We start from the raw sequence: 21,714 nt of genomic DNA, 5'->3' as shown, positions 1-21,714 counted from the left end.
GCTAGGAGTTGTAGGCTTGATCCCCAGGGAGGGTGGGGGTGGCCTACAGAAGGTACTCAGTCAATGTTACACTCTCAGGTCAATGTTTTTCCCTCTCCCTTCTTCTCTCTCTAAAAATCAACAAAAAACCATAAAATGTTCCTCTGTGTAAAGCTGGAATCTGTCCTATGCAACTTCTAAACTTGACTTGGAGCTATACAAAGTAAGTTTATTTTATCTTAAATAAGGAAGTGCTTATTTAAGTCCAAATATTTAAGGGCAGCCATCAACTTACCTTTCATTCTCCAGGTAAAATATCCACCATGTCTCACTTCACACACTTTCTAGACCATCTACCACTTTGACTGAGTAGCAAATGACCTCTGTTTCATGTACATGCACAAGTTACTGATGACATTATTTTCCAGACATTTTCCTCTCTAAGATGTCAAACAAACTCTAACCTCTATTTCTGAGCATCCCTTTTTCCAATTTTATTTTTTAATCCAAATATATTTGAAAGGTTTTTCTGTAACATAAGGAATATTCAGATTGTAAAAGACCTATAGTATTTTCAATGCAGCCGTTTGGGAAGAAATGGAGCTGAGTGGAGACAGGGAACTGAGAAGAAAAAAATTAGTCCTCTAAGTGAATTTCATTTTTGTAGCCTTTTGAGCACTCATCTCCAATAATCAGGGAGGCATGACTACAGTTCTAATGTCATTATTTTGGGAAGTGGAGAGGGGATGAAAAAGTTACTTCTACAATTGAATAGAATGTTGTGATATTATCTGCATATTTCCATAACATCTGTCATTGTATTATTTAGTCCATGAGAAAATAATATTTCTGGTTCCATGCCAACTAAACTGACAGGCAAACTGACAGGAAAGGCTGAGGTAACAGAGGGGAGGAAGGCTGTGGGGAGGTGGCAGCAGCCTAAATATTCAGCAGCCACCTGTGAAACAAATCAGTTTCCCCTCTTCCTACCAATGAAGTGATGAAGGTAACTGGCTGGAAATTAACCAGAATATTTTAAACTAGAGGCCCAGTGCACACATTCATGCACTGGGGGAAGGGGGTCCCTCAGTCTGGCCTGTGCCCTCTTGCAGTCCGGGACCCCTGGGGGATGTCCGTGGGGAGCGGGCCTAAGCTGGCAGTTGGACATCCCCTGAGGGGTCTTTAGCACTGCTGCGGAGGCGGGAGAGGTTCCTGCCACCGCCGCTGTGCTTGTCAGTCATGAGCCTGGCTTCTGGCTGAGCAGCGCTCCTCCTGTGGGAGCGCACTGACCACTAGGGGGCAGCTCCTGCATTGAGCATCTACCCCCTGGTGGTCAGTGTGAGTCATAGCGACCAGTCGTTCCACTGTTTGGTTGATTTGCATATTAGGGTTTTATTATATAGGATGGCCTTTAAGGATAACTACCAGGGGACAGTTCCATAGGCAACCTATCTTCCTGGTTACACAGCACCTGCTAGACCGTATGAAGTAGTTAATGCCTTATCAAGTGGGCTTTTAAAGAAGGAAAGCTACAAAAGGAGCAGAAATGGCACATCACTGAATATCCAGCCTTGAATTTCCACATGTGCCTGGTGCAAGTGCTTGATAAACAGGTGCTTGTGAGTTATGATTACAATATTTCAAATTAATAATCTTGTAAATATGTTATGGTTCCCTAACTGACTTGAACAGGACCTCAAGAAAGACTTTTTTAAGCATATTACTTTAAAAGACCATTAATCTTAACAACAAACCTGCCATACAAAATCACAAAGTATCTATTCTTAACAAAAGAATAGGGAATCCAGGTGAGGGACAGGATCTGAACTCTGCTTGCTCATTCTAATTTCACTACAGAGCAACCTCTTAAGAAAATCACTTGGAAATTCCTCTTTGAGTCTGAAATACCAACAAGGTGTAGGTGGCTACATTTTTTTGTTTTGATAAGAAATTTTACTTTAGGCTCATTCTTGTATCTTATCATAACATTGCCATCTAAAAATATCTTTAAAAACTTATTTCCTTATCTAGTACTTGACATTCATAGTATAGTTTAAAAAGAATTTGTAGTGTACAATAGATACGTAGGACTAAAATATGGAACGGAGAGACATAAATTGTCCTTTGTACATCTATTTGTTCATTTTCTCTAAATCTGACTCCCTCCAGTTTATTTTTTACCACCTATGAAGATGACTGGGCTACTGCTTTAATAAAAGCTATATAATTTCTTATATTAACTTTATCAACTATTAAATGACTCAAACTGATGTTCTCTAACTAAATATCTGTCCAAAAGCACTAAGCAAGAATGTAGACCCCCTGATGCTCCTAGAAACATGTGTGTGTTACATGTTGTTGTCAGCTCTGACTCCTGGAGACCTAGGATGTCTGCATTGTCCTGTCCTCTACAGCCCTGTTCAGCTCCTATAGACACACGCCTGTGGCTTCTTTTATGGAGTCAATCCATTTCATATTGGTTCTTCCTCTTTTCCTGCTGCTTTCTATTTTCCCCAGCATTATTGTCTTTTCGAAAGAACCCTGCCTTCTTAGGATGTGCCTGAAGTAGGATAGCTTCAGTTTTGTCGTTTTTGCTTCCAGCAATATTTGAGGCTTAATTTGCTCTAGGCCCCACGTGTTCATCTTTCTGGTGGTCCAGGTTATCCATAGATGTCTCCTCCAACACTGTATTTCAAATGAATCAATTATTTTCTCTATCAGCCTTCTTTACTGTCCAACTTTCATGTCCCTGTATAGTAATGCATAGCATTATATCCTATATAATAAAAAGGTAATATGCAAATAGACCGAAGGGCAAAACAACCAAACAACCAATCAAAGTGTAATATGCTAATGATATGCTAAGGCTGCTCAACCGCTTCCTATGATGTGCACTGACCACCAGGGGGCAGATAGTCAACTGGTCAACCAGTAGCTATGACGTGCACTGACCACTAGGGAGCAGATGCTCTGACTGGTAAGTTAGCTTGCTGTGGGGGTCCGGAGGATCAGGACTGAGCGAGATGGGCCAGACATGCCCTGGAGCCCTCCCGCGGTCCCTCCCTGGCCCCGATCGTGCACTGGTGGGATCCCTCAGCCTGGCCTGTGCCCTCTCGCAATCCGGGACCCCTTGGGAGGGATCCCACAGGTCACTCCCCTTGTGAGGGCACCAGATGCAGGGCTCATGGCTGGTGAGCGTTGCTGCAGCAGCACGAGCCTCTCCCAATCGGGACTGATCGGGCACGAGCCCGTGGCAGGCACAGTGGGGCTGGGATGAGCGGGAGTGGCAGGTGGGAGCTTCAGGTGGCATTGGACTGTGGGTTTCAGCCCGATCCGTGCAGGCCACCCAGAGGGACCCCACCTGTGCACGAATTCTGCCTCTAGTAGTAATATAAACATTGACAGTTAACCTATGTTAGTATGAGAAGCCACTAACTGATAAATGGTTTGCATTCTAAAAAAGCCCAGTTGCCTGGGCTTTAAAGTGCATTTTTATGTCTGCTTTTGTTTATTACTGTACCCCTAGAGCCTGAGATAGTGCAAGACTCATAGTATGCACTCAAATACTTGTTGAATGACTGATGAACAACTTCACTGATGATGTAATCAAGTAATAATAATTAGCACTTATATAGTAGCCACTTATGACACAGATGTATGCCTTATCTTATTCTTTCTGACACTGATTCAATTTACACATGAAGAATCTAAGTTCTCTAAATGAAAGTCATTTAGGCTACCCAGTGTGGGGCATGCAGGGGGCAGGTGATCAATGATTCTCATCATTGATGTTTCTATCTTTCTCTCCCTCTTCCTTACTCTCTGAAACCAATAAAAAATATATTTAAAAAACAACAAGATAGAGACTGAGAGAAGAGGGACTTATTTGTCTTTTCCCTGCCTCCCCTTTCTTTGTCAGTGAAGCGACTTACTTATGTTTAATGGTTATAAAGAACCACTCATCTTACACCAAAATTGAGGGTTTCTGTCTACCTAGCAGAAAGACTGTCATGACTAGCTGAGCAGTGCCCAATCCATGACCTCTGCTATTGGAGTTGTTTGGATGTAAAGGATTTTCTTCAGTCATTTACTCACCCTATGGTATAATCTATGTACCCAGAGGTGGATGGGACATTATAGAGTCCTGACACAAACCTTTAAATCTGTACATGAGTCCTGTCTGTAATATCACTCACTGGTGATCATTCAGACTTTACCAAAACATTTCCTGGATGGAAAACTAAAGGGAGCTCACTTTGTCTTTTGGATACATCCAGTTTTTAAGAAAGTCTTTCTTTGGTCATACTCTTGCCTTCTGCAAGTATCAAAGTCCATTTAATCCCTCTCCAAATATCTGAAGAATGTCAGCAATGCCTGAGCATCCATAAATCCTCTCTCATAGGAGAAATATCCCAAGTTAATTGTTCATTATGCAATGAGGTTTCTAATTGATCTCACCAGTCCTATTCAGCTCTCTCTAAATAGAAATATCCTTGGCCTGAACATAATATTCTAGCTATGCTTCAACTGGAGAACACAACAGAAGGACTATTCTCTCCTTTGTTTGGAACATACTTCTTCAGCGTAGCCTAAGATTGCATTAGCTTTTTTGGTAGTCTTGATATATTGTTGACTCACATTGTAATTACAATCAACTGAAACCCTCAGGTCTTTTTCACATGAATGGCTGATAAGTCACACCTCTCTAGTGATAGTACAGTTGATTTTTTAAAAGAGGAATTTATGTTTAAAGCTATTAAATTTAATCTCATAAGTTTTGCTCAAGAATCTTTCATACTGCTCCCTGAGTTGTCTTTCTGATTATGTTGTCCCTACCAGAAGAAATGTTGATTGAGCTCCACTACCCACAGGATCAAGTCCAAAATACTTGGTTCACTTGACCTTGCATAATCTGACCTGAGCCTCCAGAGCCAGCTTCATTTCCCCCATCCCTCTCTCTTCCCCACTACCCTTCCATACTGTACTCTCCAGCCATTCTAAGAGTTGACTTTCCTTATACATGTGCATTTTCCCATGGAATTCCCTTCCCTACCTTTTGATTATTATTCATCCTTTACTTAAGAGACAACAATTTAAAAGTCTCGATCAGACTGTGAACTCCTTGAAGGCAGGATTGTACCACAGTGAAGTTCAGGTAACAGGAAAGGGACATAGCTTACAAGATTTTTGGTGGTTGTTTTTTTAAAGTTTTTTTTTTTTGTTTGTTTTGTTCAGGTAACAGGAAAGGGACATAGCTTACAAGATTTTTGGTGGTTGTTTTTTTAAAGTTTTTTTTTTTTTTGGTTTGTTTTGTCAAAGAAAATAATATCGAAACCTCTCCCTTCAAAGCTAGTTTCTCCTCCCAACTCTAGAAATGCAGGTAATTTGGATTTGTCTTACTTGAAATAGCAGTTCTTACTTAGGGAGAGGGAGTAACAAGCTTGGTGGTTTATCCAAGTGAATCCATAGTGTCCAGAGGCACTGTCACAAGGCAGTTGTTTTGCAGAATCACAAAACAATCACCTTCCACCCAGCACAGCCTTGTGAAAAGAAGCCCAACTGGAAACACCAAAGAAGGAGAAGCATGAGGGCCCTTATCTAATCATTTCCAATAATCTGATGAAAAATAAAATCCCCAAGTTAACTTTTACATGTACTTTCCACTATTCTCCAATAGGCAGTGATAGGTTTGTATCTTTCCACATAATTTAGCTAAGTGAATGAGAGGGCAGTATAAGAGAAGAGCATTGGGAAAAGAAATCATGTGTGCAAGGGTCAGAAGGTAAGAACGAGCCTGGCACCTTGGAGTAATACAAGTAGTTCAATAAATACCGCTGGAGGTGAGGGTATAAGAGGGAGTAATGGGAAATAAGGCCAAGGGGCATTCAGAAAGGGCCTAGCATGCCTCATTAAAGAATGTGGACTATGTTATGAGGGAACCGGAGAGTCACTGATGAGTTTTAAGCAGGAAAGTGCTATTTTGGATTTTAAAAAGATCCTTCAGAGTGTGATATAGAAAAATATATTGGGACTCAAGCAAAACAGGCTGGAGAGACCATTTAGGAGAACATTAGTGCAATAATGTATACAGATAAAAAACAATGGTGGTTTGTGCCAGGGTAGCTGTAGGGGTGGAGAGAAGTATACCTATTCGAGGAAGACTCCAGTAGCAAAATGGGATAGGACTTGGTGAGTGACTGAATTTGGCTGAGGAGAGAAAGAAACTGAGAATGGATCTCTGCTTTTCACTTTGATGGGCCTCTCTGTGTTAGACAGGTTTTTATTTTTATTTTCTCAGTGAGGTAAGAAGCAAGCACTTTAACTGAGAGCAAACAATGGGTGTGAGAAGGGGTCTTAGGGAAAAGAGAGACACTGAGTCCCTGAAGGAATGAAAGAGAGCTGAAGAAAAAATGATTTCCAGGGAAGTTTGAGGGCCAAATTGGAGCTTGGAAAGCCTAAATTTGTAGAGCATTTCTCAGTATAAGTGTTATTATTTTTCCCATTAGAGTTCAGCTGTCTGGCTGAAGAACAAGAAGGTGAACAGTAGGATTGATCCAGAATTGGGGTGTGATGGAAAGACAGGGGCAATGGAGTTGAGAGAACTGATAGAAGATTCCAGAGAGAAGATCATGGGAACAGGCTAGGTACCATGTTCATTTTTGGAGACAAATAGGTATTTTGGGACCAGAGAAGAGATAAAAGAAGTGGTCTAATGTGACATAAGTAAATGCTTGGAGGAAATAAATGAAAATTAGGGGGTGGGGAGGGGAGGAATGGCCAGAAGAAATAACTAGAAAAGGACAGGGTACATGGGAAGGGAGGGAGTTGGGAGTTGGGGAACAGGAGTTGACAATCCTCTTGTTCTTTGTTTTTGCAAACTATACCTCTTCACTATACCCCTCCCACAGAGAAAATCCTCCAGTGGGCTTACATTCTTCTAAACCAGCAGTTCTCAACCTGTGGGTCGCGACCCCTTTGGGGGTTGAACAACCCTTTCACAGGGGTCGCCTAAGACCATCGGAAAACACATATATAATTACATATTGTTTTGTGATTAATCACTATGCTTTAATTATGTTCAATTTGTAACAATGAAATTGGGGGTCACCACAACATGAGGAACTGTATTAAAGTGTCGCGACATTAGGAAGGTTGAGAACCACTGTTCTAAACTTTGATAATCATCAGAGAGGGAGCTATTGTTACAAAAGGGTGTGCATCCCTTTGGGTATGTTGGAATGGGAAACAACAAGGAGGAGGATTCCTGGAGAGTGAGCTGCCTAGTTCTTCTAATAGATCATTGGATGTGTTCTCCATTGACTTTTTTGTGTGTGTGTGTTTTGTGTGTGTGTGTTTTTTTGGAGGTGGGGAAGGGGTCAGAGGTTATATTTTTTTTTTTTTTTGGCCGGGGGTGAGGTAGGGGGAGGCGGTCAGAGGTTATTTATTGGGACATGGAATATGAGAGAAATACAGGCATTGATTACAAAAGGAATTAATGGAAAACCCCAAAGACCTCAGAAGGGTTAGATTGGCTGAAATAAAAAATAATTCTTCATGAAGGTTAAACGGTATAACAAAGTGACTACATTTTCTAGCTTCAATTTTAAAACGAAGTTTTTTTCAATAGCAGCTGAAAGATGCAGTGTTAGCTCAAATAAACATGATGTCATGCAGAAACCATCTTAATATTTTTCATACTTTTTTGTTTGTTTTAGGAATTGTGGTTATAAAGTATAAAGTGACATCAGCAAACTTAGCAATACCTGGAAAGACTTCTGTTCCTCTGTCAGTTGCAAGACGGTTAGGAAAGGAAGATAAATATGACACAGAGAGAGGGTTGGTGTTTTGTGTTTTTGTTTGTTTGTTTTTGTTCTTTTGTTTGTTAACAAGACAAACTATCCAAGAAATTAGTGTGTTCTATAGCGATTAAGTGAGATGTGTGTGAAAGACCCAGCACAGTAACTGCACATTCTACTGTGATCTCTAAATGTTGGCTTTCTCTTCTCCCTCTTAACAGAACAATTAACCATTAATACAGTAAACACTAATTAAAACATTAATAAGATATTTCTTGACATTTTAAACACTTAAATGAGATTATTACATAGCTCTCATGCCTTAGGTAGACACTCTCCATCACATTCTGCAAATCAAAGTTTACAACATACTAAGCAGAGAAAATGTGTACAATGCTATCTTTTCATTTCATTTTCAGTACTGTGATGACCCAGAGGCATTCCAAAATTAAATTGCTCCTATAGTTTGAATTCTGAGTCTAAAAAGAAAAAAAAACAAGTTGTATGAGTTAAAATGAATACAAGGCCCTTAAACCTGAAGAGGTTTTTAAAGGCCCCCTAGAGTCAACATTTCTGTTTCAGCATGGTATTTTCAAAGATATCTTTCTCCATCTATACTGTTTCCTCTCTCTTTTCCGTCATCATCTGTTATCCAATCAGTGCTTTCCCTTTCCCCTATTTGTTTTGGTTTGTCTTTTGAAAGCTTCATGTTGCAACTCTCATGCCTTCTCTCTCACTTGTCATTTTAGAATGCACACCTACTGTTCTAACTGTGGTAATTCAATGTTCTTCAATTCATATTGCTGCTTAATTAAACAACTGTTGGGCAAATAGATTGCTGAGACTGGCTTGCGTGTAAACCTTGGCCATTTCAGAAGTGTTTTTGGTAATGGCAGTTTGATCCTGCCCTAGGCTCAGCACTTGGAGTTTCCTCTTTCCTATCCACACCCACTCCCTTGATGATCTCATCCAGTTTCACAGCTTTAAATATCATCTCTAAACTGATGACTCCTAAATTTATATATTTAGTTCAGATCTCTCCTCTGAGCTTTAAACGCACAGATCCAACTACCTACTGAGTGTCTCCACTTGGATATCTCATAGGCAACTCATACTTAATGTGTCCAAAAATGAGCTCTTGGCATCCCTCTCCAAATCTGCTCGCCCTAGAATCTTCTCCATCTCAGTAAATGGCTGTTCTACTCTTCCAGGTGCTCAGGCTAAAAACATCCTTACTACTCTCTTTCTCTCACACTCCACATTCAACCTTTCAGCAAATGCTATTGACTCTCTCCATAAAATAGATCCAGAACTCAACCACTCTTCACCATTTCCATGGCTCCCCTCCTGTCCATGCACCATTAAATCTAGCCTAAATTATTTCAACATCATTCTAACTAGTCTCCCTCCTTCCCACTTTGATCTTTTCTTAACATACAAGTCAGAGTGATCCTATTCAAAATACATTGATTATATCACCCCTCTACTTAAAACCTCAAATGGCTTCCAGTGTCATTCAGAGTAAAAGCAATGGCCTTCAAATAATCACTTATGGTTCAAATTGGGACCAATTTAAAAATTAAAGGGGATGTTAAAAATAATTAACAGGCTTTAACTGATCTAGGTATAAATTTGGGCCATCCTGGGTATCTTCTTACTTACAGTACCCCATAATCTCTGACCCCTGACCTCACCTACTACACTGTACTTTGACCCTTCTGACTCCACACCAGCATCCGCACAGTTCTAAGGGCACCAGGCAGACTTCCTCAGGGCCTTTGTTCTTTCCCTAGATGTGCTCACCGCTCACTTCTCTTTCTTTCAGGTCCTATTCAAAAGTCTCAGTGAGGCATTCCCTGAGAGCTCTATCTAAACATTAAAAACAACAACAACAAAACAGCCCTCCCCACTTCCTAGCTTCCTTCCCTGCTTTATTTTTTTATTTATTTATTTACACTTATCACTACCTAACATTCTATATATTTTACTTTCTTTAGCACCTTACATTTAGAATATAAGCTCAAGAGCAGAAAATTTTAACTTCTCTGTACCCCCAACTCCTGAAATAGTGTCTCGCACATAGTAGATACTTTACAAATATTTGTAGAAAGGATGAATGAATCATGACTACTTTGAAAAGATTAATACTTAGATGTATATCACCCCACACAGTTAATAAACAGTATTATGATTGTATAGTTCGTTCTTTTCATGTAATTCAATTCAACAAACGTATTTCGGACATTTTTGCCTTGTAGGGGAAGCGTGCTAGGTGCAGAGGTTGGAAGGGACATATACAATGATAGAAGGGACAAAGTTGCTCAAGAAACAAACACTACAGGAGTAGAAGAGATAGGGGACATGATGTTTCAGCTACATGTGAGTGACACAAAGTGCATGGCAGTGCAGAGGAGGGAGAGATTACATTCACCAACTTTTCAGACACTGTAGTAACTTACATATTCTTTGGCATGATTCATTTTCCTCATCTTCCAGAGCCCCAACTTCTAATAATCCCATTATAATATGTAGGGTTCTCCATTGCATGTATGCCCAGATATACCCGACTTCCAGGCGCCTGCTCCTCAACTGTTCTTCATTGTCCAGTCTTAATTTTTCAATGTAATCCATTAATTACTAACACAGCATTTAAAATCTGCTATCTCAAAGTTTCAAGACTATTTTAACCAAATAGTGGCAAAGTTAAACCATTGAATCAGACAAATACTAAGCAAAAAGATGCTAAACAGATTTTTTTAAGTAGCTATAAAGAAGGCATTTTTGGAGGAAAAAAATCCTCTTTTGAAATCAATAAATCAAAGTTTATTGATTTGATCTCTGGGGTTATTCTAATTTTTATGTCACCTCTTTAAACACTTTTAATTGATAACTACCCTGTGGGTTTTCTTTAAACTAAAGGTATTTTTGGGAAATGTGCTGTTATAAATCTCTAGCCTCACCCCTATAGGAAAGGTATACAGCCCCAGGGAGTGGATAATTGAAGCACTCTAAACAAATATACATAATATTCTATTTTTCAAGGAAGTTCAATAAAATTGTAGCAGAGAATATACTTCAAAGTAAAACATTAATACATAGGATGACTAAGTTAGAAAAGTTGCTTAAAGCAGTTACTGTCTTGATAAAAACTATTGTACTCCTCTCCCCCCTAAAACAAACCAATCAAATAAAACTATGCAAAGTGGTATGGAAGAACTTCGATACTCATTCACATTTAGCTCATTTTAAATGCTCTAAGTGCAAACAATCTTTATTTGTTGTAGATAATTTTCCTATCAATGTAAAAACATCTACTTTTTTATGCAAAGTTCATGCAACCATTTACAAATTATCAGTTAAACAGTAAGTGGTAGATAATACCTAATAATTGCTATAGCAATTTAATTTTAGTATAGGATTTGGTGCTTTTTTTATATTTTGGATTTATAATAAAGCTTAATCATATAAATGATTTCAAGGCAAGCTAATAATCCCAACTCTGGCTCAGGTTAGCTATTATTTATTTGATTCTGAACAGGTTACTTAGACTCACTAAGTCTCAGTGTCTTTGTCTGTAAAATGGGTCTAATACTGGTTCTTGTGAGAATAAGGGGTACAGTACACTTTATAGGGTGCCTGGCACATGGAAGGCTTCAACTGATATTAGCTGCCACTAGGATTCCTGACCATTGATACTGCAGAAATAGGCATGCGCAGATTTCAGTGACCGAAGAAACAGATGACCAATTAGAAAATAGTCCTACTCATGTACTACTTTGCTTTATCTTTTAAGTTTAAAAATCCGAAATATGGCTTAGCACATTATAACTGTAAATACCTGTATAAACCTGAGTAAGTCATTTATCATTTTCTGCACACTTGTGCCATACTGACTTTATCATGAGGTATTGAAACATAATCTTTCCAATGGCCTAAAGCAGGGGTGGGGAACCTTTTTTCTGCCAACAGCCATTTGGATATTTATAACATCATCCTTGGGCAGCACAAAATTATCAACTTAAAAAATTAGCCTGCTATATTTGGTCAAACACTTAATTAACTCACCCCTAATGCCTTGGCAGGGCCAAACCAATGATTTCACGGGCCTTATATGGCCCGTAGGCCGGATGTTCCCCACCCCTGGCCTAAATAGACAAATAAATACTTGAATCTTGAAAGGCATATTATCTGTACAACATATTGGGGAAATTAAGCATGTACTATATCATGTTATTTAATAAATCAGTCTATAAATTGCAATATTTACTCTCTTCCCCAGTAGATTATAAGAACTGTGAAGGAAAGGAATGCATATAGTTTTTGTATCTTTCACACTGCCTGGCATGGCACAAAGGAAGTTTAACCTAGTGCAGATAGCACTGGGCTTGACATCAGGAAGTACAGCTTTCAGCTGAGTAATTGTACACAAATCAGTCACTTAACTTTCTTTAGGCTTCAGATTACTCATCAGTCATATGCTTTTCCATCGATGACATTTAGCTTCCTTTTCTCATTCTAAGAAACACTAGTCAGAGGGATTTTTACCAGTGTTTGTCATTTTAACACACAACTTCATTTTCCCATATCTATAGATGGGAAGAAATGAAACCCTTAATTACAGATTTTGTTCGCTCCTGAAAACTTACCAGGAACTCAAAGTTCTTATCATGGTTTATTCTATCAAATCTTTTAATCACTTTCAAAACAGCAAGCCCTTCCCTGCCATCCCTTACCCTGTTTTATTTTCTCCTTAGTTCTGATTTACCATCACACTCTGACATACTGTATATTTTACTTAATTATTTGTTCTCTATCTTCCCCTTCCCTCCACTGAAACCTAAACTTCATGGGGACAGGAATTTTTATCTCTTTGGTTCACTGCTATATCCCCAGCATCTGGAATGGGATCACACACAGAAACTCAAAGATTACTTGATGAATAAATGGATGAATAAATATTATTTAAGATCTTTCATTAATCGCCTTTCCTCAACCACAGCTTATGCCCTATTATTACCAACTCAGCTTCTCCATGTAAATCAGGGTTTCTGAATCATATCCCCTACCCAAGCACTTCATTCCTCCATCTGTGTCATTTAAAGATATTCTCCTACTCACCCCTGCTTTTATGCCATTCTTGTGTTCATTCATTCAGTTACAGATTTATTAATTGCCTACTGTGGTCCAAGCAAATGCTGGGGATACAGGGGTAAATAAGACTGATGCAATCCTTACCCTATTTAACAATCCTTGCCTAGTCCTTCATATGAGACCCAAACCCCCTCTGTTCTTGGCTTCTCTGTGCTGCTGCCTCCCATAAAGTATTCCATATTCATAATGCCCTGGAAAAAAATATCCATGCCGTTTGGTTGGTTGCTATCCAATTCTGAATAGAGTTCTTCTAATAATAAGTTAATAGAACAGGGAGCAAGTGGTGCTAACTTCTAAGGAGATGACAACTACATTCCTTTAGAGTTGCTTTGGAGTCACTGAAACGATGCTGTTTCCTAAATAGTGATCATTGAAATTTCAGTTCCATGAGGCCTGTGTGGGCCCTAAAACAGCTTGCGACATCTCCCCACTTACTTGTTTTCTGTACCCAGAGCTAATCTGAGGTGCTTCTTTTCATCCTGAAAAAGCCTAATTAACCTATCATCTTTAGCTTCAAGGTGATTATTATTTATTACTCCAGCTAAATAGGAGACTAAGTCCCCAACTGACAGAGGGCCTTGATGTCTAACCATGCCAAGCACCAAGCCTGTCTGGGTCTTTTAAAAAAAAATTATTGAGGTATATTTGAAAATTAAGAATTATTATTTATTTACAGTGTACAATTTGATCATTGGATATACATATACTAGTACATTGTGAAATAATCACCATTTTCAAGCTAATTAACATATCCATCACCTCAGGTGGTTACTTTTTTGCATGTGTTTAGTGAAAACACTAAGATCTATCCTCTTAGTAAATTTCAAATCTCTCTATATAAAAGCCTAAGAGACCATTACGACCGGTTGACCGAATGACCGGTAGCTATGATGCGCACTGACCACCAGGGGACAGATGCTCAACACAGGAGCTGCCCCCTGATGGTCAGTGCGCTCCCACAGCCAACCTCCCGTGGTCCCTCCCCCAGGCCAGCGGCCCTGAGGGGCCCCGATGGGGGCCAGCCAGCCAACCTCCTGGCCCCAATTGGCCCCATCTGGACTTGGGCGAGATGGGTCCCGATCAGCCTCGATCTCTGGCCAGGCCGAGGGACCCCACCCGTGCACAAATTCATGCACTGGGCCTCAAGTATACAATAAAGTCTTGTTAACGATAGTCATGTTTGCTGTTCCTTAGATCTCCAGAACTGATTCATCTTGCATAACCGAAATATTGTACCCTTTGAACAACATCTCCCCCTGGCTGTGTTTTTTGCCAGGATTTTGGGGAGCACTTTATACCTTCACCCAAGCATTTCCCAAGTTGGGCTCTGGGGATCTCTGGAGTTCTGAGAGATAGCAACTGCAGTTCTAAAAAAAGAGGGTCCCAGGGATAAATGAGTTTGGAAGTGTTTCAGCCTATATTTCCCAATTGGGGATACAGGATAAATAATGTGAATATGTATGTATTTATAAATGTTTAAATTTGTTAAGCCCAGTCAGTGTTTCCCAACCTGGTTTGGAATGGAACCTCTATTCCTAGAACACCAGTGACATCTCAGAGGACATTCCTATTCTGAGGAATGTTGTTGGGCAAATTCTTTCTTACCTTCTTGTCATATACAAGTGAATAACAAAATGTTATGAGAGTGAGCAAGGAGAGAGATATGCATATAATCTCTCTGTGAGCAGTTCTTGGGGGGTTGATAGTGGAGAAGAACATAGTTTTTATGGAACAAATAGTAGACTCAAAGCCAGAAGACTTATGATTTAGTCCTTGCTCTATGACATAACTAACTTTTACCTCCGAATCTCAATCTGCCCTCCTATAAAGGAGACACATTTTAGGATAGCCCTACCCCATTCTTTGAAACTGCTGGTCAGTTTAGGAAGTGTTGTGTTTTTTTTTTTACATTTTTTTTTTGTTGATTTCAGAGAGGAAGGGAGAGGGAGATAGAAATATCAATGATGAGAGAGGCTCATTGGTCTGCTGCCTCCTGCACACCCGCCACCGGGGATCAAGCCCGCAACCCAGGCAAATGCCCTGACCAGGAATAGAACCGTGACCTCCTGGTTCATAGGTCGACACTCAACCACTGAGCCACACCAGCCAGCCAGGCAGTTTAGGAAGTTTCTTTATAGCAGACTTAACTTTGATTTTAAAAGTATTCTTCTGGCCCATCTGGCATGTCTCAGTGATTGAGCACTGACCTGTGAACCAGGAGGTCATGGTTCAATTCCTGGTCAGGGCACATACCCGGGTTGAGGGCTCGATCCCCAGTGGGGGACATGCAGGAGGCAGCTGATCAATGATTCTCTTTCATCATTAATGTTTCTATCTCTCTCTCCCTCTCCTTCCCCTCTGAAATCAATAAAGATACATATTATTTAAAAATTAAAAGTATTCTTCTGGGTGGGTTTTTAGGCCTACAATTTTAAAGTCCTCTTTCGGATGACTGGTGCCTTCAGTTCTGTAAATGTAGGTATCTGGTGTGTTAGACATGAAACTACAGGCTCTCTAAGGCCTGAAAAGCCCAAAGAAGTATTTTGGAATAAACAATGGAAATAAATTAAGTATGAGATATATTTATCTTAGCCTAAGTAGTAGGATAATATCTTGCGAAGTCTTAAGAAGTCTTATATAGAATGAAGGAAGTTATAGGTCTGTAATATTATAAATAAGCAATAAATGAAATTTGAAACTACTTATTTGATACTAGATTCATTGGCTTAGTTTTCTCATCACTCCATTTCCAAAGGTATAGATTGATGATACAGAGGTGTACTGTGAAATTAATTCATAGCTTAAAACTAATTGATACTCCAGAGCAACATAGAAGAGGTGGGTTACTAATATTTTCTGGGAAGGCTTGCCCTGGTTTTTCCTTTGAGGAAGACTTTCTTCTACTCTCTAATTCAGGAGGGAAATACTCCTTCCCCAACCTGCCCTCTAAAGGGAGGAAATTCCAGATGGTTTAATGTACACTCAAAAATCTTGCTCTCGAGGGAATTAGGTGGCATTTGATGTTTTTTGTTTGTTTGTTTGTTGTTTGCCATTGAAATATGTCTGTGGAAATAACTACAATGAAAAAAATCTAAAAACTAGATTTAAAATGCGACTGTACATTGGAATAACTATCAGATTTTAGTCTTTATCTGCTTTAAATTTTGATGTAAGCATTGATGACAATAAGTAGTTTGGGTTTTAAAAAGATAAGATCTTTGTTTTTACTATAGGTTAACTAAATGTTACCTTAGTCATCTCTAAGTGATTGCTGGGCCACTGTAATACATTCAATATAATGTTTGCTAAGCAAGCATGCCTGCCATCTGGTTACTGAAACTGTATTTTTGCTACTTCGTAGATACACATGGCCCAGTAGCACTGAGATGTAGGAAGCTGATATCAGCCTGTGGATCAATTCCAAAGCAATTTGAGAGTTCAAGCCATTCATTTGTTTGCAACACCAAGTGTTCTCCACATAAGAAAACAATGAGTCTAACTTATCTGTCTCTTTTTTCCCCCTGGTATCTTTAAAAATGCCTATCATGGCAGGGTGCACATGGATTTACAATATTAAGCCAACTTTAGGGACCGTGAAGAAACATGGAAAATAGTCTGTGTACTGTGTGTGCCACATCCTTTGGTTCTGGTGCCAGTGGCACTATTCCTGGTCTGCAAAGTGCACACAGAAGAAATAGCTGGATCACATGGCAAAGTCCATATGTGCCTTTGGTAGTGGGGGGGAGGGTTTCCCAAACCCACCTTTTCACAAGGCCCCAGGCAAGCAACGCCCCCCCCCCCGCCCCCCGCCCAAACCAAAGGCACAGTTACTAGCACTGAGTACAGTGCCTGGGATAGTAGGGGCTCAATAAATGTTACTAAATACTATCACCAGGGAAATCTGCAAATAGAAATATAGATGACTGCTAAAAGAGTGCCTCTCTTAGTCTCTGTAGCCATTGTACTATATGCATTAGATGTATGTCTAACAACTTGTCTGGGCTTTCTTAACCTTTATGCTATTGACATTACGGCTAATAGTTCTTTATTGGGAATGGGAGAGGTGCTGTCATGTGCACAGTAGGAAATTTATCAGCATCCTGGCTTTCACCTACTAGATGCCAGTAGTGTCCCTCTCCCCAGCAAAAATGTCTCCAGACACTGCCAAATGTCCCCTGAGAAGGGGGATGGTGGCAAAATCACCCCCTAAGTTAACCACTTATTTAATCTGTGTGTTTATGACATGTACCAAAATTAGAAATTTCATACTTTCTCTCTGCTCTTTTTTATAAATCAATATTTCTGAAGGTATTTTATTCTCTTTATCTGCTTTCACCCAATTTTCTCTGAAATTTTTCATATATCTGGAGGTATATTAGGTACATCCATATAAGTTTAAAAGATCTGTTTCCCCCTTAGGAGAACGGAAATATGAAACAAAGAGAAATCACCCTATATAGAAAAGGGACTAATAGCTAAGGAGGCTGTTTTGCAGAATAAAATTGAGATGGTCTTGGGCCCAGGATAGACCCAAGACCCTGAATTGGTTGATGTATCTGTGAGTATGAAAATAACTTTTGTATCATTGAAACAAAAACAAAACTACCTTCGTTTGTTTGCTATGCACTCTTGTAATCTTAACAATAAAACTCCACTGTTATACAACGTATCCTTCTGACAGATTTTTTTTTCTCCCTTGGCTTTATTTTTATTTACTTCCTATTTATGTTAACAGTTTCAGGAAGATACCAGCATGGGCTCCAGGAACAGGCTGTCTCAGTAACTCCTGCTCCCTCAGAAGCACAGTAAGTAGTCCTGCTAACTGATTAAATTATTAGCCTTTCAAACCTCTTAAGCAGAATGATGATATTGAAAAAAGAAAAAGAAAAATTAAAGTCTTAGAATTCCAACTTAAACCCAGTCAGTGGGCAACCTGCTTGAAAATGACTACACATCCATGTCTAAGGGCGAGAAATAATTTATGACAAATAAAGCTCATGAAAAATTCTAATTTCATTCATGTTGCTACAAGTATACCTTCATACTTTTAAAAAAATGTGGGCTGGTAACATTTTTCTACCTTATGTACAGTGTAGACTTAAACGTGTGCCCTTACCTCTCCTCCAGTGCACGGGAAGGGACTGGAGTATCTAGAAGTGCAAATAGCTCCCTTCTTGACAACATCATCTTCCAGGCCAAAAGTAGCCGAGCAGTTAGTTGCAAAGTACTTGTAAGGCTTCCATGTCTTCCCAAAGTCCTGGGACCGGTCCAGCACCATGGCTGCCGGCCTGGGGGACTTGAACACCATAATTAGATGAGTGAAGTAGAATTCGGCTTCCAGGTCTAACTGGATCTTTTCTCTGTGCACATCCTCAGCAGACTGCCACCACGTGCGAGGAAACTTGAAGGACGAGTCTGCCATGGCAGCTGGCAGGTGAGCCAGGTGAGGCTGAGCAGCATTGCATTTGTCACATTTGGGCTGCCGACAAGTCAGATCAGTGTTCTCACTATAGAAGCAGTACAGTTCAGTGGCGTTCTGACCACAGGTGGTGTCTGCCCAGAGTTTTCTCCCTAGAGCCAAATTTCCCATCTGAGGGTTACAGGCTTTCTCACAGCGGGAACTCATTCCAGCTACTCCACTCAGCCCTGGGGAAGGGAAAGCATATGTTATTCAAGACAAACCCATCTGGAAAGCTCTTCTGTCCACCTAGTCCATCTTCAACAGTCAAGTGATCCCTAAAGAGCTTGAGACTTTCAGTAAAGAGGAAATCCTACCAAATTTGAGCATGAATACTACTCTGTATTTATACCTCATTTGTGTATGCAAGTGTGTGAGTGTGCATTTCATGCTCAGATGCAAAATTCACATGAAGGAAAATAAAATCACTACAGGGAAAGGGCAAAAGGAAGGAAAGTGGGAACACCGGGATAAAGATAACAGGCCTAACTCTTTTCAAGTACTTTGCTTTCTAAACATTCTCTATATTTGAAATATACTTATTTGTTTTTGATATCATGACTTAAATAATACCCCAAACAATAATGTGTTTAAGGTCATCCAACTTAGTCTTTTAAGTATAATTTCAGTCATTAGCATTATCTAACATAGTTATGAGAATGCATTAAGGAGGAAATGTTGAATCTATTACATTTTTAAACCAAAAATATGAAGGGACAGCCCTAACCAGTTTGGCTCAGTGGATAGAGCGTCGGCCTGCAGACTGAAAGATCCCAGGTTTGATTCTGGTCAAGGGCATGTACCTTGGTTGCAGGCACATCCCCAGTAGGAGGTGTGCAGGAGGCAGCTGATCAATGTTTCTCTCTCATCAATGTTTCTAACTCTCTATCCCTCTCCCTTCCTCTCTGTAAAAAATCAATAAAATATATTTTTTGAAAAGAAGAAGATAAAGGCAGCTGGCTTTGAAATGGCCACAGTTACGATGAACTGAGTTTTAAAAAATATGAAGGGACAAATTCCCTAGGAAAAGCAATGTGAAATATTTAATCAATAGACAATGGGATCACATTTGGGAGGCAAAGCTAGAAACTATGGGCACTCAGATGTGCAATAGCTATTTTTAATATTAAGTAAATATAACCAAGAAAAAAACCCTCTAAACTGCCAAATGGAAGAGAAGCTTATTTGACATGCTCTCTGCCACTTGAGTTCTAGGACAGGTTATATAGTAGTTACCTGTTTGCTTAACAGGAGAATGCTTACAGACTGGCTGCCACCAATAGCACCTTTAAACATTATCTGTGAACTAAAGCACCTTCTTAAAGAAACATGCGATTCCAGCCAAACAAAGATCCAACAGACTTTAAAGTTTCAAAATTACTTAAAATGATAAACATTATCCACTTATTAACATCCCGACTACATATTATAATCCTTTAATTTGGGTTTCTTGTTTTAATTATGAATACCGTAAGTAAGATCGTCTATTTTAAACATTAAAACAGACAGGGAAAGAAAGAAGAGGAAGTGAAACCCCAAATTCTGGCTAATTGAACGTTTGTGCTTCTGAAGAGGGAGCACCTCTGAACTGTTATCACAGCACTGTTGAAATGACAGCTTAGATTAAAACAGAGATATTTCACACACGGAGGATCAACAGCCCGCATGGCCTTTGCAACCAAAAGAAAGGGATTCCTGAGGCATATTCTTTACACGTCACATCCAAGTGTGCATCATGCCTGGACTCTGGTTAGCTGGGGCAACAGTTGCTTGTGGCCAAGATCACCCAAACACACAATGTGCTATGACTCACCTGTAAAGCATTTCAGGGAAAATCATATACTGCCCGTACAAGTATTTTTGACTTTAAACACTTGGCTTGTGATATTTATTTACAACCTCTCGATTGCTTGCATGTTTTTGCTGTAACATGGTTTGGAAAGGGACAGGTTTATTAAAGTTCACTTTGTGGTTAGGGGAGCATGGAGAAGTCCACACAGGGGGTGCATAAATAGGAAGAAATAAAGCAAAATCTTGGACCTTTAAGGCTCCTTGGGTAAAGTACTGGATAATTTTCAATGCACCTCAACTAACAAGAAGTCCGGAAAAGTTAGAAGCCAGATAAATAGTGGGTGGACAAGACACTTGGAAATCAACGCTAAGAAAGTGACCAGTCAAGTATGGCAAGGATGCTCCTATGAGTCTGGCTGGTTTGGGATGCAGATTCTAGAATCTAGAGCCTGGCTTTTACTGCGAGCCAGCATCTCGGGGGGCAGAGTGCAAGAAGCCAAAGGGAAGGGGAAAACGATGCTCGCTAGCCACCAGTCGGTCCCTCCAGCCCACACTCTCCGTTCTGGAGCAAGCGAGATGTGTGTGAGAGACCCGACAGCTGACGAGTCCCTCACTTTCTTTCGCCCTAAAACACTGAGCTACACTTACGCCTAATTGGAAACCAGGCGACCCTCAAGAGGGAGGGAGAGGAGCAGAAGGAGCTCCCAAACTTAGAAAGGGCGAGCTAGGAACGGGTGGCCAAGAGTAGCCCAAGAAAGCCGGGATGGGAGTGGGAGGGAGAGCGCATCTGACGACGCCCCTGCCGGTCTTCCCGTTCCCCAGACAGGGAGCAGACCCGCCCCCGACCTCCCGCGGAGCCTCGGCCAGGGTACCAATTCCCCAGGCGCGGTCAGCCCGCTCCTTGCAACCCAGAGCGATCACCACTCACCGTCCCAACCCGGGTCTCACTCCGTTCCAGCCATTGCCCCGGCAAGAGGGCACTCACCTCGTCCCGGTGTCCCTACCTGGCTCCCGAGTACCCCGCAGGAGGTCGGGCACGAAGGCATCTCTCCCGACGAGAGAGCAGCCCTGGCCCACGCGCGCCCAGGGTCGCCGGGCCACCCCTCCCCATCATTCCTCAGGCCATGAAGTGCCGGGGGATGGCGAGCTTGGTCCTTTGTTCCCTCACAAAGTGGAAAGGCAGTTTTTCACTAACCCAAACCCAGAAAGAAACCAAGGTCATGTATCTCCGGCAGGGCGCACCCATGATATCGGGTTATCCAAGGGCATGTGTTTTAAAAAAAAAAAAAAAAAAAAAAAAAAAAAATCAATAGTATTTTAAACTGCGGAGACCGGGGGAAGGAGGCGGAACATGGCCACTCATTTCATCCTCGGGCGCTGAGCTCGGCGCTCCCGAAGCGCACTCCCCTGCACCCCGAGTCCTGAGCGGAGTACCTAAGAGCGAGGGAAGAGGGGTGGGGGGCCAGGCGCGTCACCACCCACCTGCGGCCACCGCGGAGCAGCCCCAGAGCAGCAGCAGCCGCGCGCAGCTCCCCATGT

At 40.7% G+C, this 21,714-nt stretch overlaps 1 protein-coding gene across 5 annotated transcripts in view; it reads right to left on the bottom strand.

Moving 5' to 3' along the window:
* NTN4 (netrin 4) overlaps window positions 1-21,713 on the bottom strand; it is a 111,306-nt gene extending 89,593 nt beyond the window's left edge. For 2 of the 5 annotated variants that reach the window (XM_005882367.2, XM_014530049.1), the window contains exons 1-2: window positions 21,161-21,411; window positions 18,043-18,572 (exon numbers count right to left, since the gene is read on the bottom strand). In XM_005882367.2, the coding sequence (XP_005882429.1) occupies window positions 18,043-18,572; window positions 21,161-21,221 (591 nt within the window). In that variant the 5' untranslated portion in view covers window positions 21,222-21,411. Of the gene's footprint in view, window positions 1-18,042; window positions 18,573-21,160; window positions 21,413-21,657 lie in introns of those variants that run through there. The other 3 variants (XM_005882365.2, XM_014530048.1, XM_005882366.2) reach the window with 3 other exon arrangements.
* Between the last annotated feature and the right edge of the window lies 1 nt (window position 21,714).

Source organism: Myotis brandtii, unplaced genomic scaffold (assembly GCF_000412655.1).
Source record: "Myotis brandtii unplaced genomic scaffold, ASM41265v1 scaffold708, whole genome shotgun sequence".
NCBI lineage: Eukaryota > Metazoa > Chordata > Mammalia > Chiroptera > Vespertilionidae > Myotis > Myotis brandtii.
Note: the sequence above shows the minus strand (reverse complement) of the source record. Positions and strands in the feature narration are given on the sequence as shown.